The sequence below is a fragment of the Balaenoptera physalus genome, assembly GCF_965194825.1.
Source record: "Balaenoptera physalus genome assembly, chromosome: 4".
Classification (NCBI taxonomy): Eukaryota; Metazoa; Chordata; class Mammalia; order Artiodactyla; family Balaenopteridae; genus Balaenoptera; species Balaenoptera physalus.
The window spans coordinates 144788491-144812835 of NC_138891.1; the positions used below are offsets into that span (position 1 = coordinate 144788491).

At 43.9% G+C, this 24345-nt stretch overlaps 1 protein-coding gene across 6 annotated transcripts in view; it reads left to right on the forward strand.

Annotated features, from left to right (window-relative positions):
• TRAPPC10 (trafficking protein particle complex subunit 10) overlaps positions 1-24345 on the forward strand; it is a 91537-nt gene that overhangs the window by 22291 nt on the left and 44901 nt on the right. For 3 of the 6 annotated variants that reach the window (XM_082459870.1, XM_082459869.1, XM_082459873.1), the window contains 4 exons: positions 6819-6900; positions 10518-10677; positions 18867-19063; positions 23535-23730. In XM_082459870.1, the coding sequence (XP_082315996.1) occupies positions 6819-6900; positions 10518-10677; positions 18867-19063; positions 23535-23730 (635 nt within the window). Of the gene's footprint in view, positions 1-6818; positions 6901-10517; positions 10678-18866; positions 19064-21689; positions 21882-23534; positions 23731-24345 lie in introns of all 6 variants that reach the window. The other 3 variants (XM_082459872.1, XM_082459871.1, XM_082459875.1) reach the window with 2 other exon arrangements.

Consider the following 24345-nt stretch of genomic DNA (forward strand, 5'->3'; position numbering starts at 1 on the left):
ATTCTTCCAATCTAAGAACATGGTATACTTCTCCATCTGTTTGTATCATCTTTAATTTCTTTCATCAGTGTCTTATAGTTTTCTGCATACAGGTATTTTGTCTCCTTAGGCAGGTTTATTCCTAGGTATTTTATTCTTTTTGTTGCAGTGGTAAATGGGAGTGTTTCCTTAATTTCTCTTTCAGATTTTTCGTCATTAGTGTATAGGAATGCAAGAGATTTCTGTGCATTAATTTTGTATCCTGCTACTTTACCGAATTCATTGATTAGCTCTAGTAGTTTTCTGGTAGCATCTTTAGGATTCTCTGTGTATAGTATCACATTATCTGCAAAGAGTGACAGCTTTACTTTATCTTCTCCGATTTGGATTCCCTTTATTTCTTTTTCTTCTCTGATTGCTGTGGCTAAAACTTGCAAAACTACGTTGAATAATAGTGGTGAGAGTGGACAACCTTGTCTTGTTCCTGATATTAGAGGAAATGGTTTCAGTTTTTTACCATTGAGAACGATGTTGGCTGTGGGTGTGTCATATATGGCCTTTATTATGTTGAGGTGAGTTCCCCCTATGCCTACTTTTTGGAGGGTTTTTATCATAAATGGGTGTTGAATTTTGTCAAAAGCTTTTTCTGTATCGAGATTTTCATATGATTTTTTATCCTTCAATTTGTTAATATGGTGTATCACATGGATTGGTTTGTGTATATTGAAGAATCCTTGCATTCCTGGGATAAACCCCACTTGATCATGGTGTATGATCCTTTTACTGTGCTGTTGGATTCTGTTTGCTAGTATTTTGTTGAGGATTTTTGCATCTGTTTTCATCAGAGATATCTTTTTTTGTGACATCTTTGTCTGCTTTTGGTATCAGGGTGATGGTGGCCTCGTAGAATGAGCTTAGGAGTGTTCCTCCCTGTGCTGTATTTTGGAAGAGTTTGAGAAGGATAGGTGTTAGCTCTTTTCTAAATGTTTGATAGAATTCGCCTGTGAAGCCATCTGGTCCTGGGCTTTTGTTTCTTGGAAGATTTTTAAATCACAGATTCAATTTCAGTGCTTGTGATTGGTCTGTTTATATTTTCTATTTCTTCCTGGTTCAGCCTCGGAAGGTTGTGCTTTTCTAAGAATTTGTCCATTTCTTCCAGGTTGTCCATTTTATTGGCATATTGTTGCTTGAAGTAATCTTTCATGATCCTTTGTATTTCTGCAGTGTCAGTTGTTATTTCTTTTTCATTTCTAATTCTGTTGATGAGTCTTCTTCCTTTTTTTTCTTGATGCATCTGGCTAATGGTTTATCAATTTTGTTTATCTTCTCAAAGAACCAGATTTTAGTTTTATTGATCTTTGCTATTGTTTTCTTTATTTCTTTTTCATTTATTTCTGATCTGATCTTTATGATTTCTTTCCTTCTGCTAACTTTGGGTTTTTTTTGTTCTTCTTTCTCTAATTGCTTTAGGTGTAAGGTTAGGTTGTTTATTTGAGATTTTTCTTGTTTCTTGAGGTAGGATTGTATTGCTATAACCTTCCCTCTTAGAACTGCTTTTGCTGCATCCCATAGGTTTTGGGTCATCGTGTTTTTTTATTGTCATTTGTTTCTAGGTATTTTTTGATTTCCTCTTTGATTTCTTCAGTGATCTCTTGGTTATTTAGTAAGGTATTGTTTAGCCTCCATGTGTTTGTATTTTTTACAGTTTTTTTTCCTGTAATTGGTATCTAGTCTCATAGTGTTGTGGTCGGAAAAGATACCTGATACGATTTCAATTTTCTTAAATTTACCAAGGGTTGATGTGTGACCCAAGATATGATCTATCCTGGAGAATGTTCCATGAGCACTTGAGAAGAAAGTGTATTCTGTTGTTTTTGGATGGAATGTCCTGTAAATATCAGTTAAGTCCATCTTGTTTAATGTGTCATTTAAAGCTTGTGTTTCCTTATTTATTTTCATTTTGCATGATCTGTCCATTGGTGAAAGTGTTATGTTAAAGTCCCCTACTATTATTGTGTTACTGTCGATTTCCCCTTTTATGGCTGTTAGCATTGCCTTATGTGTTGAGGTGCTCTTGTGTTGGGTGCATAAATATTTAAAATTGTTATATCTTCTTCTTGGATTGATCCCTTGATCATTATGTAGTGTCCTTCTTTGTCTCTTGTAATAGTCTTTATTTTAAAGTTTATTTTGTCTGATATGAGAATTGCTACTCCAGCTTTCTTTTGATTTCCATTTGTGTGGAATATGTTTTTCCATTTCCTCACTTTCAGTCTGTATGTGTCCCGAGGTCTGAAGTCGGTCTCTTGTAGACAACATATATACGGGTCTTGTTTTTGTATCCATTCAGCCAGTCTATGTCTTTTTGTTGGAGCATTTAATCCATTTACATTCAAGGTAATTATCGATATGTATGTTCCTATTACGATTTTCTTAGTTGTTTTGGGTTTGTTTTTGTGGGTCTTTTCCTTCTCTTGTGTTTCCTGCCTAGAGAAGTTCCTTTAGCATTTGTTGTAAAGCTGATTTGGTGGTGGTGAATTCCCTTATCTTTTGCTTGTCTGTAAAGGTTTTAATTTCTACATCGAATCTGAATGAGATCCTTGCTGGGTAGAGTAATCTTGGCTGTAGGTTTTTCCCTTTCATCACTTTAATTAAATATGTCCTGCCACTCCCTTCTGGCTTGCAGAGTTTCTGCTGAAAGATCAGCTGTTAACCTTATAGGGATTCCCTTGTATGTTATTTGTTGCTTTTCCCTTGCTGCTTTTAATATGTTTTCTTTGTATTTAATTTTTGATAGTTTGATCAATATGTGTCTCGGTGTGTTTCTCTTTGGGTTTATCCTGTATGGTACTCTCTGCGCTTCCTGGACTTGATTGACTGTTTCCTTTCCCATGTTAGGGAAGTTTTCGACTATAATCTCTTCAAATATTTTCTCAGTCCCTTTCTTTTTCTCTTCTTCTGGGACCCCTATAATTTGAATGTTGGTGCGTTTAATGTTGTCCCAGAGGTCTCTGAGACTGTCCTCAGTTCCTTTCATTCTTTTTTCTTTATTCTGCTCTCTGGCAGTTATTTCTACTATTTTATCTTCCATCTCACTTATCCGTTCTTCCACCTCAGTTATTCTGTTTTTGATTCCTTCTAGAGTATTTTTAATTTCATTAATTGTGTTGTTCATCACTGTTTGTTTGCTCTAGTTCTTCTAGGTCCTTGTTAAATGTTTCTTGTATTTTCTCCATTCTGTTTCAAGATTTTGGATCATCTTTACTATCATTACTTTGAATTCATTTTTAGGTAGGTTGCCTGTTTTGTCTTCATTTATTTGGTCTTGAGGTTTTTACCTTGCACCTTCATCTGTAACATTTTTTTGTCGTTTCTTTTTTTTTTTTTGATGGGTGGTGCTGTATTCCTGTCTTACTGGTTGTTTGGACTGAGACGTCAAGCACTGGAGTTTGTAGGCAGTTGGATAGAGCTGGGACTTGGTGCTGAGATGAGGACCTCCAGGAGGCCTCATTCCAGTTAATATTCCTTGGGGTCTGAGGTTCTCTGTCAGTCCAGTGGTTTGGACTCAGAGCTCTCACCACAGGAGCTCAGGCCTGATCTCTGGCCTGGGAACCAAGATCTCGCAAGCTTTGTGACACAGTGAAAAAAAAGAAAGAAAGAAAGAAAGAAAAGGTGCAATACAATATCAAAGAATAAAAAAATAAAATTGGAAAGATAAAAGATATATTAGGGAAAATAAAACTATAATTGAAACAACTGCCACAAGGTAAAATAAAGCCACAACAGAAAAAAGAAAAAAAAAAAAAAAAGAAAGAAAAGGGGGGTTGAACAAGCCAAAAGGAGAGATCACTAACAAAGTATAAAGAATAAAATAAAATTAGAAAAATAAAAGATTTATTAGGAAAAATAAAATTCTAAGAGAATTAACAACAGTGAATCAACAAGGTGAAACAGAACCCCAGTCTAAAAGAGGGAAAAACAACAACAACAAAAAGAAGCCTTGGCTATGAGGGTGGAGTTCAGGTGGGGGTGGAACTTAGGCAGGGGTGGGGTTTAGGGTGGGGCGGGACCTAGGCGGGTGGGGGGGTGACGTTTGAGTGTGGGGCGGGACCTCTGCTTAGGGCGGAAGGGCAGAGGCAGCAGGTGGAAGGAGGGCCTCTGGAGTGTGGAGCTCCGGAGTCTGGAGGTAGGGCCCTGAGTGGGGGTGTGTGGGCGGGGCTTGGTCCCAGTGCCTTGGAGGGGGTTTCAGAGGGGTTCTCCGAGTGTAGGGGCGGGGCTTGGGCTCTGCGCAGCAGGAGGGAGGCTGGGAGGGCAGAGGATTAGGCCCGGGAGCCCAACAGGCTCCCTGGTGCCTAAGTGGACAGGGCAAGTACTGGCCCCGTTCCCGTCCGTTCCTTCGCACCCCTCCCCACCATCTCCCCCAGGATCTCCCCTGTCGCTGCTGGACCCCTAACCGTGGGTGGGTCCCGCTGGGTGTAGGAACTCCTCCCCTCCCCCAGCCGCCCCTCAGGGGTGCAGGTCCCGGAGGTCCGGCCTTTACTTTTGCTCCCCCTTCCCTCCCTCCCATTCCCTCAGGACCCTCACGGCTGAAGGAGGCCTCGGTGGGCACAGGATTGGGCCTGGGATCTCAGCAGGCTCCCGGGCAGGGGCAACCTGGCCACGCTCCCTTTTGATCCTCTGCCCTCCCAGTGGTCCCCCAATTTCCCCCTTCAGGCGTGGGATCCCTTCCCCTCCCCCAGCCGCCCCTCAGGGACGCCAGTCCCCTCCCGCCTCCACTTCTCCTCCCCTTCACTCCCCCCACGCCCCACGTCCTACCTGGTTGTTGGGGGTTCCTCCCGTCCCCTTAGGTGTCTGTGGTCCCCCACTGGTGCCTGGTAGCTGCCCTAGTTGTGTGGAGACGCAAATTCCGCGTCCTCCTGGTACGCCATCTTGACTCCGCCCTCTGTACCTTTATGTGAGACTTTATTGCAAGGACCATATATATATATATATATATATATATATATATATAAAACCAAGTGAAAGAGGAGAAAGCTTCTATGTGTTTGCCCTAATTTCTATTTAGCAAAGTGTAGTGATTTTTATATGTTAATCTTAGAACCTTTAAAAGAGACAGCAGGGGTTGGCACTCAAAGATAAGAAATCTGAAGCTAACTGAAGGTTTTCTTACTTTGATTTCTAAGACAACTACCAAATAAATGAACATGATGAAAAATGATGAGTTAAAACATAAAAGTTGTTTTTATGTCAACAATAAATTATTAATAGGAACCCTTATTAAGGATTTACTTTGTCAGGCCTTGTTCAAGGATTTTTGTGTTGACTCACTCAGTCTCACCACAGCCCTGTTGGAGACTGTTCTTATTATCCCATTTCACAGATGGTCCCCGAGGCACAGAAAGGCTCGGTGGTCTCCCCGTGCGTACTCAGCTGGTAGGTGGTGGAGCTCAGGTGGGAGCCAGGCCATCAGCCTTTCAGCATCTGGGTCCAGTCACCGTGCCCCACTGCCTCTCGGATAAGCAGCTCAGCTGCCCAGAAACACCGTTCCTCTCAGCAGTCACTTGACAGTGTTATGTGGTTTGGGGAAGGTTTCGTTTTGTTTTGGTTTGGTTTTTTTGGGGGGCTCATGGTAGCAAAATAAGCAAATGTGTTAATGGCCCACATCAATTCCCAATGATTTCTTTAAGATCAATACAAAAGCAAATGGAAAATGGTTTTGCTTAAAGTTAGAGGATCCTCTGAGTATAAGAATTTGAGTCATCTACTGAAAGGTTCTTTTTTTTTTTTTTTTTAATTATTTATTTATTTATTTATGGCTGTGTTGGGTCTTCGTTTCTGTGTGAGGGCTTTCTCTAGTTGCAGCAAGTGGGGGCCACTCTCCATGGCGGTGCGTGGGCCTCTCACTATCGCGGCCTCTCTTGTTGCGGAGCACAGGCTCTAGAGTGCAGGCTCAGTAGTTGTGGCTCACGGGCTTAGATGCTCCGCGGCATGTGGGATCCTCCCAGACCAGGGCTCGAACCCGTGTCCCTTGCATTGGCAGGCAGATTCTCAACCACTGCGCCACCAGGGAAGCCCTGAAAGGTTCTTTTTAAGCCTAAGTACGATATGGTTATGCTATCATTTTATGAGAGCTAAGTGGATCTTTCAGTTCCGTCAAAGCTAGGATGAAAGAGCTGAATTCACAGCTTAGCATGCGAAGTCAGGCACTCCTGGGTTCCTCACTGGTCTCCGCAGCCAGCCAGCTTCGTGCTCCCCCTCCTCGGCCGTGAGGTCGGGTCTGCCTCCAGGACTTCCCATGTAGACTGGACGAGAGCAGGCGTGTCCGGTGTCCTGGGTGGCATGGGCACAGAGAGCGTATTGTACGTCTCGGCTCCTAGTGGCATTTGGATGCGTATCGAGCTTATTTTGGTGAAGAAACTCATGTTCACTTGTCCGGGTTTCCTACTCTGCCTGGAGTTTCATGGCTGTTTTGTCCAAGTTGAAGAGAGCAGCGGCTGTGTGAGCTGACACAGAGGCGAGGCTGGCTGGAGCTGGGCCCGCTCCGCCTCTCCTTAGCTTTCAGACCCCAGGCAGGTGACTCCACTTTCCTGATACTCCTCCTCCTCCTCCTCCTCCTTGTGGGGAGAATCATACCCACCTCAGAGAGGCCAGGCGAGGGTTAGTTAGATCACATGTCAAGTGCTGGTTTTCTTGAGACCACTTATTTAAGGATATGAAAAAATCTTGTTTTGTGATGTCATTCTGCTAAATTATTAAGTTGCCTAAAAATACCAATTCATAAATTTTAGAACCATTTTTCCTATATTTACCTAAAAATGCCATTTTTATTCCTGTTGTAGGTGCTGGAGATCAGAATTTATTTACCTCTATTTATCCGACGCTCTCCCAGCAGCTTCCAAGAGAACCGATGGAATGGAGAAGGTATGGCCCCTCTGGTTTTTGCTGCGTCTCCCTCGTTTTGTAGGCATTTGTGTGAGCAAGTGAAGTAGTAAGAGTTAAAGGCTAAGTTCTCAGGAAACTGAGCGGAGCCACGTAATCGTGGGCCTTCTTCTCTAAGGAATGTGTTGATTTTCTTGACAAGTCATAGGACGGTAGAAATGGGACACTTCTTCTGAGCTGAAGGCCCACTTTTATAGGAATGGCTTCTGATCCCTCATGGCATTTTGGAAAGGAGACGCACACTCCGATTCCACATTAGAGCAGGTGCCTCTGTCTGCTGTCTTATGAGGCCTTCTCTCTGCCCTGAGCTCCTGGCTCTTCTCTTAAGGATGAGAAAGTGTACAGAAAGATGTTACTTAAAAATTAGGAAGGAGGGGCTTCCCTGGTGGCACAGTGGTTAAGAATCCGCCTGCCAATGTAGGGGACATGGGCTCGAGCCCCGGCCCGGGAAGATCCCACATGCTGCAGAGCAGCTAAGCCCGTGCGCCACAACTACTGAGCCTGCACTCTAGAGCTCGTGTGCCACAACTACTGAGCCTGCGTGCCACAACTACTGAAGTCCGCACACCTAGAGCCCTTGCTCTGCAACAAGAGAAGCCACTGCAATGAGAAGCCCGCACACTGCAACGAAGAGTAGCCCCTGCTCGCCGCAACTAGAGAAAGCCCGCGCACAGCAATGAAGACTCAACACAGCCAAAAATAAAAATTAAAAATAAATAAATTTATTAAAAAAAATTAGGAGGGAAACCAGATCAATCCTCCCGTTTGCCCTATTGTTTGTAATTGTTCCTCTAATGACTTGTTCTGAGGAAATAATTGACTTTGAATTATCTTACTGGAAGACTAATTTCTGGTAAGATTAGATATTATTTGTAGAAAATGTTTGGATTGTGACTTGTTAATACCGGTAATCTGATTTCAGCCAAGGTGTATGAAGAATTTCTTGTTGTTACTTATGTTCGTGTAATTCTGATTCTTGCTGTGTTATTCCTTTCTGATCACCAGTTTGTAATCTACTAACGTGAAGAGTTAACATTCTAGGTGACTTATCCAGGCTCTCTAATGAATCTAGTCTAATTTTTGTGCCCGATTATAGTGTTACAAGGAATGTATTTAATTACCTACATGTAATATGAAGAATGTACAGAATGTGGGAGAATTCTCTTACAGAAAAATTATTCAACATCTCAAGAGGCACAGTGCTGTGAATGAGAGAAAACAGTCCAGCAAACGGAAGAGTTTTAATACCTGAAGAAATGGAGTAATCTGTAGAGGGTTTCCAATAGTATACGTTATTTAAACATTCAGAAAGATAGAAGAAACAGGAAAGGGGGTTATGAGGAAAAAAATGAAATAGAGACACTGCATAGATTTAATACGTATTTTCATCTCTTCACCTTCTTGAAAACTAAATGAGAAAAAAGAACGAGAGATGTTCAAGGGCAGAGAAGGGCAGAAGTGGCGGCAGCAGAGACGTGGACGCCTCTTTGGGAGAAGGAGGATGGACAGAGGAATAGGAGGGAAAGCTGAGCCCATGTGTCTGCAGAGGTGGCTCCCTGAGAAGCAGGCGAGTCCCTGACAGGTGACAGGGCCCAGGGCCCAGGACCTTGGTAGGCGAGGGGTAGAAAGGGGTGATAGAAGGACTGGGCAGGGTTCCTTCTGCCGTGGGGTGTGTGTGTGTGTGTGTGTGTGTGTGTGTGTGTGTGTGTGTGTATAAAGCTCTAGTACTATTTGACATGTTAAAGTGTATATATATTACTTTGATGAAATTTTAAATTAATTGATTAGATCTTCGGGGAAAAAAATTGAAGCAGAAACTTTACTTGATGCAGTGAACTGCTGTGTAGCTGAAAAGCAAAGTAGTGAGTTGGGAGATTGCGCTCGGAAACTCTGGAGTTGAATGCTGAGAGCTGGAGTTGGAGGTGTGAAAGGAAAGCTGAGCCGTGAAGGCCAAGTCCAGAGGTTTCAGTGTCCCTGTAGAAGCTGTTTCAGAAGGAGAGTATAGAGAGGGTGGAGGACAGGCGATACTTGAAGAACTGGCATCAAGATTTTCCCAGCGGTGAGTTCGGAGATTGCAGGGGCCGCTGAATGTCAAGCAGAATGGAAACAAAACAAAGCAAACAAAAAGCCGTGCCAAGCAACAAGGAGAAAAGAAAAACCAAATTTGCAGTCTCTAACAGCATTTAAAATGTAGCATAAAATATAGCATTTAAGAAGAGTCTTGAGGGCAAGTACCTCTGAATCTAGAGTTCTGTATTATTCACACTCATACAAGCGGGAAGACTGCCTCAGCCTCCCCCGGGCCTTGGGAGAGACAGGATGCCAGCTGGGCCCAGGATGGCTGGGGGCCCTGATCCGCCACTCTGGCCGCACGGCACCACACACGTTCTCTCCAGAGTGCTGTTCACATCTTATATTTGCTGCTTGCCACTGGATGGAGAGCGTTGGGAAACATTTTCAGATGTGTATGATCAGAAACTGTACTACTCTCTGTGAAATAATTAAGGAATGTATCTCAAGAAAAAGGGAAATGAACCATGAATTCACAGGATAAAGGAAGCAGCTGCCAGCAAGCAAGTCATAAATACTGTGCTATATTATGGTGTCAATGCTTTTAAGAATTAAAAAATCTAAAATTTCAGATTGTGGAGGAAAGCAGAGAGAAGACAGTGTACTATCTTTGTCTTGTTCAAGGAGAGGTAGACATTTACTGCAGTCTTTGAGAGGGAAATTTAAGTTTATGCATATTAAAAACTAAAATGTCACCAACAGCAGAAAAGAAATAGATGGTTAAGCTTTCAAACTAACAGAAAAAGGATGGAAAAAGAAAACTTGATCAATCTCTCAAAGGACAGAAAAAAATAGAGAGCCTGAAATAGAAAATCCACAAGTTCAAGCATAATCATATTAAATTTGGTTGGTTTCAGCTTATTAATCACCGAGACTCCTTAGATTGGATAAAAAGTACAAAATCCAGCTATAGATATTTAAAAGAGATACAGCTACTAGAGGTGGAAAATAGAGGTATGGAAAAAAGACGTATGTAGCATAATTTATTTTTATAAGTGTAATAAAACAGCATCCATACCCTCTGATAGCCATAGATGAGATGAGGCAGCTTGTGGGATTTCTCTGTGTGTCCTTTGTTCTTGGGTTGAGAAGAAATGGAGGAGGGTGGTTACCGCTATTTTATTTATGCTATGTGAACGAAACCTGTCCTTTTTCACCAGACCGGTCTCTTTTTTGGATAATACGGGTTGTCACAAAAGTATTAGAGCAGTTTAAAGCTTTGATAGCTTCACACAGCACTTTTGACAATTGGGAAACTCTTTTCTTCTTTAAAAGTGACTGTAGGTTAACATCCGTTTTTCTTAGAAGTCTGTGTTGCAAGCAAAGTAAAGCCGACAGATTTATGGGGAGCCTTGACATGTCCATGTGGGCTGTGTTTAAACTAAGTTACAGCGTCTTTTCGGATAGCATATGTAATCGCTACAGTTCAGGCTTAGTGCCCTATGTGTACTTCTGAACTCATAGATATGATTAAATTGTTGTTGTCGTTTTCTCCTTTTCTTTCTGCTAAACATTCTCATTTTTCTCAGTGACTTGTTAAAAATTGCTTATAGGTCCTATGGCCGAGCTCCAAAGATGATTCACCTAGAATCTAACTTTGTTCAATTCAAAGAGGAGCTGCTGCCCAAAGAAGGAAACAAAGCTCTGCTCACGTTCCCCTTTCTTCATATTTATTGGACGGAATGCTGTGTAAGTATTCATTTAAAGGGAAAAGTTACAAGAACGTGTCTTGGAATGGGGTTAAGATTCAGAGGTCTGGGTTTTGCTAAGACAGCTATACTTTTTGAAATTTACTTTTTAATTTTAATTTTTTGGTAGTCTTCTCTTTTCTCCATCCTTCAGCCAAGCGTGTGGCTTTGCCGTGGCCTATTTTCTGCTCTGGCCCAGCGCGGGGCACTCGTGGTGATCACCAAATATAGTCTTACTTCTGTTTCCAGTTCTTGTGAGCCATCTCACTGTGGCCTAGTGGGCACTAGGTATTTTTAATATTTACTTTGAGCTTTGTTTTCATAACACCCTGTACTCACCATCATGACAGTTACTGTACTTGCGAATCCTTGTTTGTCTCTGGTTCTGGTTTGCGGGCTCTCTGCGGGCAGGGGACTGTGTCTCCTAACTCACGATCTGTGTCTGGTGCAGGAGGCGCTCTGGGATGCCCATTGAGGGAGGGGACGCTGCAGCTGCGGGCACTGTGGCCTTTACTCGTACTTGGCAGTTCTGTGTTCGTGAACCCATTCTTGACGGAATTCTTCTTTCATGAACGAATAGAAAATTCTGCGGGTCATTTCTTCCTGTCTGTTTGACTCTAATAAAACAAGCATTTAGCAGTATACAAAATATATAAATCGTTACATATTGTGACATTTTAACCTGAAACTGAGGATGCAGAAGTAGTTTTTGTAGTTTTAATGAGAAAGGACTTGAAGCTCATGCCTGTTCTCCCCTTCACACCGTGCATCTGTTGCCCTTGCTGACTTTGCTTTGTAGCCTTTCCCAGTGGAGTCACGTGGGATGTGCTTCCTCCCGAGAACAAGTGTGATAGCACATGTGAGATGCTGTCCACCAGGGGAGCTCATTGGGGACTTGGCGCCCAGGGTTTTTATTGGGCCAGGCACATAGGCAGCCTCCGCCTGGCACACAGCAAAACTCCAGGGGTGGCTAGACTCCCGGGGGAATGCAGATGTTCAGCATAAGCCATGTTGTTTGCACAGTTTACGCCCAGGGAGGCACCCCTATCGCACAGTGACGGGAACCCCTCCAAAATCCAGACTAGATTTAGCCCCCAGTGATGATTCTTCCTGCACCAGTCATTACCAAAGCTTGCACATACCACTTCCCCAAATTTATCAGTCAGCGCTCTACTCTAGGGAAGAGCCTGTGTGGGCTTCTGTTTTATTTAGTGCTTTATAGTCAATTACCCTTACTTATTTTGATGTTCAAGTTGTCCCAGATTTGGCCAGTGAGAGTCACTTCAGTCTGGCTCCTGTGTCCTTTTGAGCACTTTCTAGCTCTCCGGCACAACAAGGTATTCTGGGTTCTTGTCCCTTTGCTACCCTTGTGCTGGCATCAGCCATTTTTTCGCAGAGCCCTGGTTCCCTTGGCACTGTGGGAGTGTCCCCGCTTCTATGCCTTTTGACTACACAGGGCTAGGGAAGCATGTGTCTTAGAAATCACGAGTTGATACTGATGCCTCTGATTTTAGCCTAACCCCACAGGGCTCTTTCTTGCCTTACCCTGTTCCGTGTTTGTATCTACCCTGGCTCTGACGCGTCAACACGTTCACTCACCTGCTCAGTCCTGCAATGTGCATAGGATAGTTTCAGAATGGCTACACCTGTACTACACCCGGAAACAAACCTGCTGTGAAGAGTTCAGAGTTTGTTTGCAGTGCTTTCCCTAGACTGACAGTCCACATTCATACCTGCTCGGGCTGGTCCTCTCTCAGGGGTCATGCTCTTCAGTGTTTGCCTAGTTGCTCTGGCATGTTTATTTTTCCACATGGATTTTAGTATCAAATTACTTTTCTAAGTATTTTACTTTTTAGTTGCTATTGTCAACGGGGTTTTCTCTCCCATTATATCTTCTAGTTGGTTATTTTTTTTGTATATGAAGACATTGATTTTTTTCATGTTAACCTTGCTGAATTCTTTTATTGCTTGAGTTAGTTTTATCATTGGTTCTCTAGGCCCCAAAGTCTAGGGTTTTCCAGATATCCTATCCTGTCACCTGCAGAGAGTCTTATTTCTTCCTTTTCAGTTCTTATGCCTCAAATTGCTTTTCCTGTTGTAAGACATTGTGTAGTAGCAGTGGAGACAGTGGGTATCTTTTCCTTGTTCCTGACTTCAGTGGGAATGCCTGTGGTGTCTCCCCACAGTAGGGCGCTGGCTATGGGAATAAGGTAAATTTGAGCGAGTGTGTGAAGGAACTTCCATCCGTTCCTATTTTCTCGAGGGTTTTTATTAGGAATACACTGTTGAATCCTATTAAAGGCTTTCTCATACCTGGTGGAGATAATCATATGATTTTTCCCACTTATGTCTACTAATTTGTTGAATTACATTAATGGGTTTCTTATTATTGAACCATACTTGCATTCCTGGTATATTCCACTTGGTCAGAGTATTATTTTCTTAATGTGGTATTGGTTCACATTATTTAGGATTTTTTGCATCTATCAATATATTCACAAGTGATTGGTCTATAACTTTTTTTTCTGCTGTGTTTATCAGGTTTAGGTATCAATGTTATACTTGATTCATAAAAATAACTTGGAAGTTTTTGTTTGTTTTCTATATCTGAAACATTTATGTAGCACTAGTACTGTCTGGTCTCTAGGGTTTGATGGAGTTCTCCTGAGAAACCATCTGGGCCTGGTACTTTCTTGTGGGATAGTTCCTTGATCACTTTCTGTATCCCTTCCATGGAAATTGGTCTGTTTCAGCCATTTGTCAATTTTGATAAACTGTATTTTTCTTAGAAATTATACATTTCAGTTTTAAAATTTCTTTTCATTGAGGTGTATGAAGTGGTCTTTTTTCAACTTTTAAAATATGCTCTGTGTCAATAGATATTTCCCCGTCATTATTTCTTTGTATATTTGTGTTTTCTTCCTTTCTTCCTTGATTAAATTAGCTAGTTGTTTCTTTCCCCCCCAGAGAAACAGGAGTTTTATTTATTAATCTGATATACTAGTAGCATGTTTTCTATCTCATTAATTTCTGCTTCCATTTTTAGTATTTCCTTCCTTTTGTTTTCTTATAGTTTACTTTGTTCTTTTCCTAGTTTTTTTAAGTTGGGAGTGCATTTATTTTCATTCTTAAATTTTTAGTGATATAGGTCTTTAAAGATGTGAATTTAAATATATCCCCATGTTCTGTTATTATTTTTCAGAAGTTCTCTATTTTCTGTTTGTATCGCCCCTTACACTCAATAGTTTAACAGAAAGTTTTTTAATCTCCAGAAGGAAGTTTAAAAATAACATTTCTAATTTTATTGCATTGTGATTAGAGTGGTGTTTTTAATATTTTCTGCGATTAGGAAAATTTTTTTTCCTTGTGACCTAATAAAGTGTTTGTGGATGTTCCATGTGTACTTGAGAATGTATTTGCTTTGTTTTTAGATTGCAGTATTAAATATGTACCCATAAGAGCTATTGTACTGATTATGTTGTTGAGGTCGTTTATATTTTGTTTTGTTCACTTGATCTATCTTTAACTGACAGTGGTATGTTAAAGTCTTCTATTATTAGAATGTTTCTATTTCTCCTGCATCTTCTGTAGTTTCTGTTTCATATAGGTAGTTGATGTATTATTTAGTGCATGGATATTAGTAACTATTATAATCTTTATGGAATGAAATATGTCATTAAAAACATGGTTTCTGAGTAGTGTTTCATGTTTAGGAAGGCCTTGTCTATCTGAAGATAATAACTGATTTTCTCCTATATTTTCTTTTAATATTTTTATAATTTGTGTTTTATATTTGGATCTGTATAGCTTCAAGTTATTTTTGTATATGGTAGGAGCAATGTGGGTTCAGTGTCTAATTTGTAGTCTAAATGGGGAGCAACTTGACCCAATATCATTTCATAATCTACCTTTTCCCCACTTATTGAAAATGTCACCTTTATTTTATTTATTTATTTATTTATTTATTTTTATTTATTTATATTTTTTGGCTGCATTGGGTCTTCATTGCTGCGCGCGGGCTTTCTCTAGTCGCGGTGAGCAGGGGCTACTCTTCGTTGCGGTACACTGGCTTCTCATTGTGGTGGCTTCTCTTGTTGCGGAGCACGGGCTTTAGGCACGCTGGCTCAGTAGTTGTGGCACACGGGCTTAATTGCTCCGCTGCAATGTGAGATCTTCCCGGACCAGGGATCAAACCCATGTTCCCTGCATGGGGGATGGCAGGAGGATTCTTAACCACTGCGCCACCAGGGAAGTCCCGTCACCTTTATTTTAAAGCAGTATCCTTTATGCACAATATTCTGGACACATCAGTTCTATTAATCATTGTCTGTTCTATGCCTGGACCAGACTTTTAATTACATTTAATTACATTTTTATAATATGTATTGATATCTGTTCTTTTAAAATAAATCTCTTGGCTAGCATGCATTTTCTCTTTCATATGAATTTTAGAATCCGATTGTTAGGTGTACAGATTTTATTTTCCAAAAATGTCTGTACGAGTATCTCCCATCCCACGTGTTCTTCTCTGCACGGCAGTGACATTCCTGCCATGAGAGCCTGGCTCTGTGTTTCCTCCAGTTGAATCTGGGTGGGTCTGACTGGCAGAAGGGAAGCTGTGACTCTTGAGACTGTCCTAAAAGGGACTGTATCTTCTGCTGCATCCCCTTGGGATGCTTGCTGTCAGATACCGGCCACCATTCTCAGAGGAAGTCAGCGCCCCTGTGGGAAGGCCATCTGGAGGTGTGCACTGCCAGCCCCGGCAGATCCTGTCAACAAGCTAGCGTCCACCAGCAGACGTCATTGCCTTCGCGCTCCCAGCCTTCCAGTGCCACAGCTGACACCATGTGGGGCACGCGAGCTGTCCACCAGATCTCCAGGGTGCAGGTCTGTGAGCAAATCTTCTGGACCACTGCGTATTGTAGTGGTTCGTTACAAAGCCATAGGTAACTGGAACAGTGACTGAAAAGAAAACAACAAAAGACTGAGGTGTTTTGATTGGGATTGTCTTGAAAGAGTTACACGTTCATCTGAGAAGAATTTTAATGATCATGAATCTTCTCCTCTGGGAACCTGGTTTGTTTCTCCATTCTTTATGGCTTTTATATGTTTTCATAACATGTCATAATGTTTTTCATAAAAGTCTTGCATTTTTTTGCTAGGTGTAGTTTTTGTGGGCATTATGGATGATTTTTTTTTTTTTTTCCTTAAACTTGTTTTCTAGTAGGGAGCCTGTGGGGTTTTTTTGTTTTGTTTTAGTTTTTTTGTTTTGTTTTATTGATAGTCTTTTAAAATTTTAATTTAATTTTAATTACTTAATTAATTTTTTTGGCCGGGTTGGGTATTTGTTACTGCGCGCAAACTTTCTCTAGTTGCGGGAGTGAGGGCTACTCTTCGTTGCGGTGTGCGGGCTTCAGTAGTTGTGGCACGCGGGCTCAGTAGTTGTGGCTCGAGAGCTCTAGAGTGCAGGCTCAGTAGTTGTGGCACACGGGCTTAGTTGCTCCGTGGCACGTGGGATCTTCCCGGACCAGGGCTCGAACGTGTGTCCCCTGCATTGGCAGGTGGATTCTTAACCACTGCACCACCTGGGAAGTTCCTATTGATAGTTTTGATTACCATCTGTTAAGAAAATTTTTTGGAGCAAGTTGACAATGTTTAGGAGTTTAGATTTAAAAGTAAAACTCTTTGTTATGTTATTTCACTAGGTGCTTTAGGGTTTATAGCAGCGGTCCCCAACCTTTTTGGCACCAGGGACCGGTTTCATTGAAGACAGTTTTTCCAAGGACGGGGGGTGGGGTGGGGGGATGGTCCAGGTGGTGATGCCAGTGATGGGGAGCGATGGAGAGCAACAGACGAAGCTTCGCTCGCTCGCCCGCCGCTCACCTCCTGCTGTGTGGCCCGGTTCTTAATAGGCGCAGACCGGTACCAGTCCTTGGCCCGGGGGGTTGGGGAACTCTGGTTTACAGTATGCACTGGAAGTTACACCTCTTTCCTCCAAGTCATATTATACTACTTGAGACATAGTTCCTTCCCTTTCCATCCTTGTGACTCCCCCTTCTCCGGCTTGGAGAAGCCAGGCACTCATTATCCTCTGTAGGTTTGCTTATTGGAATCATCGCTGCCTGTGAACCTTCTCCCGTCACTGCCGTCCTGCTGCCCTGTGGCGTGGGGGCCCCCCCCCACCCCCGGCTCTGGGGCTGACGCTCTGCTGGATCACCCCCTCCCCACCTCATGTGACCCATGACCCCCCTCGGAGGCCCTGTTTGCCCTACTTGGCCTGGGACACCCCAAGCCAGCCCCCAGTCCTTCGTCATCTGCTCTGTGATGCCCTCCTCACCCGGCTTGGCTCTGGCACCGGGGCGGCTGCTCCCCACTAGGACCCCCTCGTCCCCCTTCCTTCCCTGTGATGGCGTCTTCCTCTCTTCGCTGTGGTTTCCTGAGAGACCCTTAACCTCAGTGGCTCAGCTGGGGTTCCTCTTCTGCAGAGTCAGCGAGTCTTTTTAGGAACGTTCGCTGTTTGCTCACCGTCGTGAGTGATGGACTGGGTTCTGTCCTCCCGATTCCGCCAGAGCTTTGGGGGACTCTGTCCAGCCGGCTGCTCAGCGAGGCCTCTTCCCGAGAGTCCCCGCAAGCTGCCACAGGATGTCCCCAGGAGAGGGGCTGGCGTCCCCTTGGGGTGCGGCCACCTCTCCTCTGTGGATTCCGGCGAAGGGCGCCCTGAACTGGCCCCGGGACGGCCTTGGAGCTTGTCAGGCCTCCTCACCGCCCCTTGTCGCCCTGTGATTTGTGTCTGCGCCTTGATTTTACCGCTGCCGGGGTCTGTGGCTGCAGCCCCCTGGCCTTTTGGAGTCACTTTCCAGGCGTCATGCATCTGGGTTCCGACAGAACACCAGCATTGTAAAATCTAAGCTTCCAGTCCTAAGCACTGCCATTGTATGGAAAATATGCAGTATATGTGTATGTTACTGTTGGATATTAATTCACAGAAAGTAGATTTTTGCAGGATGGTTTTCCTTTTAATTTTTAACCAAAAGATCTTTTTCAGATTGTACTTATTTCAAATTTAAACTGAGGACATAGCAGTTTTTAAAATTTTTAAGTACTGCCTTTTGGAACTTTTCACTTATTAATTAAACGAAAGGAGGGACTTGATACAGAATTTGAGATTTAACTCATTCATGGATCAATCACATGAGTGTTACTTGAGAGAGACTAAAAAATCTGGAGAAAATATAGGCAGGATAGTAAGGAATCTTTCTATTAAAAGAGGGGAAAGCATATATTTAGACAGTAGCTATTAATTATAGTTTCCAAAGGTTTTTAAGTGCCTGATATTGAAATGAGTTAAGCATCTTGGTTTTTTCACTCTGAATCTGCTAAGTGGATTGATGGAGCATAACGTCAGTTGTAAACAGTTACAAAGCAAGGAAGACTTCTGTTTCCCTGCTTCTCCCTGGAAGAGAACCGAGGCTCGCCTCGTTGGCGTTCGTGCAGGCGGGGGGCGCTCTTTAGCAGGCTGGAGTGTGGTGCTCTGAGTCAGGAGCAGCTGTGACTTTTAGGCCCAGGCCGGCTCCCCTATCGATCCTCGTGAATGAGAACAACTTTCAAAGGCCCTAGAGTGTCCTCTTTACTCGGGTTCGCCTCTGAAGCTGCCTTGCCCCTGACGTGGCCTGCACGTGGCCTTGAGGTTAGAGTGGTTCTGGGGGCTCCCAGAGTGCTGAGGGGCTGCGGAGGAACCGTGGGGAGGCCGCCCCCCCGGGATGGCAGCTGGCCTGCAGTGGGACGAGCCACTCGCCTCTCCCATCAAGGCGGGGCTGTGACTGTGTTGGGACCCTGTTGTGCTTGGGCCCAGGGCCCCTGGCCCTGCAGACCTGGGGGGCCTTTTAAAGTCCCAACTTACTTAGCAGACTGTGTTGCTGTGGGCAGCTTGCTCGGCCCTCTGCCTCTCCACCTCTTCCTCTGTAACGCTGGAAGACCTCCCCTCGGCGTCCTGGTCTGGGGGACGAAGCACACGTGGGGCGTGGTGCTGAGCCTGCCCAGAGCGCCAGCAGCCGGGACCAGCGCCGGGCTTTCCGTGCAGTCGCCCCGTCCCGGAGCAGAAAAGCACGCTGTCTTCTGTTATTAGACACATTGGCATGTAACTAAAGGATATTAATTAACCTGCTTTCACAGTGAATTATTTATTTTCAGGATACTGAAGTGTATAAAGCTACAGTAAAAGACGACCTCACCAAGTGGCAGAATGTTCTGAAAGCTCATAGCTCCGTGGACTGGTTAATAGTGGTAGTTGAAAATGATGCCAAGAAAAAAAACAAAACCAACATCCTTCCCCGAACTTCTATTGTGGACAAAATAAGAAACGATTTTTGTAATAAACAGAGTGACAGGTAAGTGTATGTTTCATTTTACCTCTTTGGGCTGATGTCTGGATGATATAGCTTACTGGCTTCCAGGTAGTAGTAAATATTTGCTCTGTGAGCACGTGTCCTATGCCTGACACTTGAGCATATGATGGGTGCTGAAGAGAAGACCAGGTCCCTCTCCTCGTGGAGTTCCTGGCTGGCTGGCGAGAAACTCTGAACAGTCATCTGCAGCGGGTTGCCTGGCAGGGGAAGCCCCGAGGCCTGGTGACCGTGGGAGAGACCACAGTGGGTCCCCTTGGAAGGCCGGTGATGGGTTTTAGCACAGGAAGGGCTCTGAGAAGTCTGCAGCCTGTGTACAGCAGGGCTCCTTGGGCGTTCCTTGGTGCTGGGACCCTGTGTTTTGTTTACCTTAACAACTAGTAAGAGTTCCTTAAGACAGAAGTTACAAAATGCTGGTTTAATCTTCTTCAGAAACTTTAAAAGGGAACCTGAGACGTTGGTGACTGCTTCAGTGCCTGGACTGACTTTCCCCTCTTGCTCAGCCGTGTCTGGGCCCTGTTCTCTCCTGCTGGTAGCTCACTTCCCGCCTCTCCAGTGAGTCCACGCCTAGCCGTGCCGGCCAGTGCCTCTCTTAACACCCGGCCAGTTTAGCGCTTGAGGTGCTGGGGCTGCAGTGGTGAGCCTCGTCCCTGCTCTGGTACTGCGTGGTCTAGTGGCAGAGGCGGGCATTACTTCACACCCAAGTCATCACACTTGTGGTCACCACAGTGGCAAATGCTCAGACAGAAGGTTCCAGAGTGCGGCAAGAGCTGGGAGTAGGGGAGCTGGCCTGCTCTGGGGGCTAAGAAATGAAGGACGTGCGAGGAGTTAAGGGAAGAGATCCTGGGTGTGTGCGGCCAGGAGTCCCAACCAGACCCTGCCACGTGGCTGCCATGTGACCGCATCCTGTGTCAGGGCCACCTGATGAGCTGACAGTTCTTCGGGGAGGGAGCCATGTGTGGGCTTCCTTTCTATGTTCCACACAATACTGGGTACACAGTAATGTTCACACTTGCTTTATTTAAAGTTTGAATTAGGGCTTCCCTGGTGGCGCAGTGGTTGAGAATCTGCCTGCCAGTGCAGGGGACGCGGGTTCGAGCCCTGGTCTGGGAAGATCCCACATGCCACGGAGCGGCTAGGCCCGTGAGCCACAATTACTGAGCCTGCGCGTCTGGAGCCTGTGCTCCGCAATGAGAGGCCGCGATAATGAGAGGCCCGCACACCGCGATGAAGAGCGGCCCCCGCTTGCCGCAACTAGAGAAAGCCCTCGCACAGAAACGAAGACCCAACACAGCCATAAATAAAATAAATAAACAAACAAAAAAAGTAAAAAAAAAAAAATAAAGTTTGAATTAGATGGTTGAGCTTACAGTTTATCTTAGGGAAATCTCACTCAATCTGGACTTCTGGGGATTTTTTTTCTGAGGTCTGTTATTCATACATTAGTTATCTCAAAGGAATCAGTTTAACATTCTGCTAGATGCTCCATTACTGAGTGTCCTTTTCCTCTCTGTGGTTAGGTGTACTAACATTTTTGTTCTGAAAGAAGAGTGGACGGCCGTAAGGCCTGGAGGGAAGAGAGCAGCTTTACCATCTGAGGGGAAGTGGGCCGCAGGGAATGCTGAGATGGGGGGAGCCCAAAGTCAAACCTGAATGGCCTCTGAGTGGTGTTTTTTGTTTTGTTTTGTTTTGTTTTTTAATTAATTAACTTATTTATTTTTTGGCTGCATTGGGTCTGCGTAGCTGCATGCAGGCTTTCTCTAGTTGTGGCGAGCAGGGGCTACTCTTTGTTGCATTGCGCGGGCTTCTCATTGCGGTGGCTTCTCTTGTTGCGGAGCACGGGCTCTAGGCACGCGGGCTTCAGTAGTTGTGGCACAGGGGCTTAGTTGCTCCGTGGCATGTGGGATCTTCCCAGACCATGGCTCGAACCCATGTCCCCTGCATTGGCAGGAGGATTCTTAACCATTGCACCACCAGGGAAGTCCTTGAGTGGTTTTTAATATAACAAAAGAAATCATATTTGTTTGGGATTTTGTTAAGTAACTAAATTGGTACTAATGGGGTGTGTTAGTCTAAACTTATGAAGAGTTCAAATTGTGTAATAATTTTTCTGAAGTGCTTATTGATTACTTTTGTCTACGTTATAATTTTATCTAATTTCCAAAAGTATGTTTCTGCTAGGCCCATTTAAAACTAACTTGCTTTTAATGACTATTCTTTATACGAAAAATTTAACTTACTAAAATTTTTAACATTTCATCTCCAGTATTTAGAGATGCCTTCTAACATTTTGATTTTCATGAATTTGCAAAGCCACCTTTGACAAATCTGTACTCTTAAAGTATAGATTTCACTTAATACAAAATGTTTTCTCTGAACAGTAACTGTGTTTCTACGCTATTATTGTTAGTTAGTATAGAGTAGTCCATAGTATTAATGCACTATAAGTTATTTATACAGTCCTCTGCTGGACTTATAAGTTATTGCTTACTTATTATTATAAAATTATAAACATCATTCTAGCTCAGATGTTATCTACATCCTTAATTGTTCCCTTAGGATAACTCCCTAAAAGGAAAATTGCTTGGTGAAAGTTTTTGTGCATTTTCAGGCTTTTGGTAAGTGATGCTGAAACAGAGGGTCGTGTGTTAATTGTCTGTCCCAGCAGCGTCCCCGTGACTGGCGGAGACCCCGGCCTGGAGCTCCTTGCCGTGCAGCCGCGTGCCCTGTGGACGCTGCTCTACTCCAGATCGGACTCCACCAGCCCTGACTTGAGGGGCTGTTTTGGGTTCTCCCTTTCTCAGTTAATGACGCTGGATGTGGATTTCTGAAGCATAGTTTGTTGTATTAATTGATAAGAGAAGAAGAAGATGTAGTAGAAACAGTAAATGTTGAAGGGCATAATAAGGGATGGAGAGTGTAATGAATATATTTTCTGATGGATAAGCTCCAGGTCACTGCAGGAAAATATCGTTTTGGTGATTGGTGTTTGCGTCAGTTTCCTTTTTCATCCACCCCTTGTAGGTGTAGAGAACTCTGTGTCTGGTCAGGAATAAACATGGATTACAATCCTCGAGAATGCCTTAAGGAGAAGCTACTGAGCTGATGACCCTCGCAGCTCATATAGTGAATAAACACACGTTAGTCCTTTGAGGGAGGGGGCTTAGGAGTGAGCTCACTGGACCCCTGTATCTTTCAGGGGAAGAAACAGAATCTAGTGGGGATGGAATGACTGGATTAAAGCCGGCCACCGACTTAACAATTTTCTTCTTGGTACTGATTACGCACCCGGTGGACCGCCTAGACTCTGGCTGTTTCACCCTTTGTCCGCTGGTTTATAATCCATAGCTTTAGTCCTCCCTCCAAGAGGTATGATGGGGCCCAGAGAAAATGAAACTTAGAATCTGTTCGTTTTGCTACTTGCTGGTAGTTCAGGTAAAATACTTACGGAGGAGGAATGTTGAGACTCATAGCATCAATATTTAAAAGTTATTTCTGTGTTCAGATGTATTCATCTTTCTGAATTATTGTTAGCAAGGATAAAGAAAGTTACCTCTTCCAGTCTCTCGGATGAATGTGTTGCCTTTTCCAAATCCATTGGAAACACTTGTAATTTTATGCCTTTGATATTTTTACACCATGCATACCAAGTCTTTTTGTAGTGAAATTGTATTATACCTACAAGTTAAGCAATGTCTTTCTAAGCCTTTATTTATCAAGTATTTATTAACGCTGCTCTCGAGGAGCTCACAGTCTGGTGGGAGAAACAGACCAGCAAAGAGAGAAGGTGTTTCCGGGGCACACTGACTGCTGTGGTCGTGGAATCGTGGAATCGCAGTGGGGCCAAGCGCAGAGCCGCGGGGGCGGGGCTGGGGGAGAGGTTCAGTGAGGGTGTGTCGGCTGAGCAGGGCTGTGCGGGGAAGGTGCTGGGTAAAAAGACGGGAGAGCATGAGAAGCTGAGTGGGCTTGAGCTGGAGATAGTAGGAACCAAAGCTGGACAGCTGGGTTAGTCCGTGTTGTCATGGGCCTCGTGTGCCATGTTAAAACATCTAAAGTTTAGTCTGTCAGTTACAAGGAACCAAAAGGTTTTTGAAGGGGGCAGGGCAAATGGGGTTTGGGAACTGAGTGAGATACTATCACCTTATTTTACAGAGAGCCCTGGAGACAGGATCTAAGACTCAAGACTCATCATAAATCCCTCTCCCCCTTTCCAGTCCATTCTACAGCAACACTCTTAGGAACAGCACCAACTGCTCATGTGGCATTAGACCAGTTCACGATGAAGCCTTTTCCTAATCTGATTTCTCACCACCTGCCTAATGTTTTTTACCCGTTAAAGAAGGAAGAAAGGAAGGGGAGGGAGGAAGTCAACCTGCACCCCAGGAAAGTGGTAGCCGTGGGGCAGCGGGTTCTGTGCTTGCGGTGGTTTCTCCACAGTCCGTTCATCTCTCCACAGGTGTGTCGTGCTCTCCGACCCCTTGAAGGACTCCTCCCGAACTCAGGAATCCTGGAATGCTTTCCTGACCAAACTCAGGACGTTGCTTCTTATGTCTTTTACCAAAAACCTAGGCAAGTTTGAGGATGACATGAGAACCTTGAGGGAGAAGAGGACTGAGCCAGGCTGGAGCTTCTGTGACTATTTCATGGTGCAGGTACTTGGCTGATTATATAGAACTAGGCTGTTTCCTTCTTCTCTCGTTCCCTCTTTCATTCTTTATGAATAAGGCAGCTCTCTTTTGGTAATTCATATTCACATAGTTTTTAAAACCAAAAGACAATACAGTAGGTAACAAATGATGCTTCATTCTCTTGGCTTCTTAAGCAGAGGATCAGAGATGGTCTGTCAGCTGCCCTGCTGCTTCACAGCTTGGCATCTAGCCTTTTATGAAGTGGCCTTGTCCTCAGAGTAATTGTGGTTTTGTTAGTGTCTCGGGCCTCCTGGGGTGTCTACCGTGGACATGGCCTAGGCAGAGGAGCCCCAGCAGCGGTGATGATCCTGATGGTAAAGACGTCCACTCCCTGCCCGGCGCTGTGATTAAATTGTGGCTTCCCAAGAACGTTTCCTCTGTAGTTCTGTTTTATAACCTTGGGTCCAATAAAAGATTGTCTTAAGCTGGTTTCTTTACTCTAGTTTACAGAAGTATGGTCTGTAATCAACTCTTTCTCTCTTTTTTAAAAAAAATTATTTATTTATTTATTATTATTATTATTTTTGGCTGCGTTGGGTGTTCATTGCTGTGTGCGGGCTTTCTCTAGTTGTGTCGAGC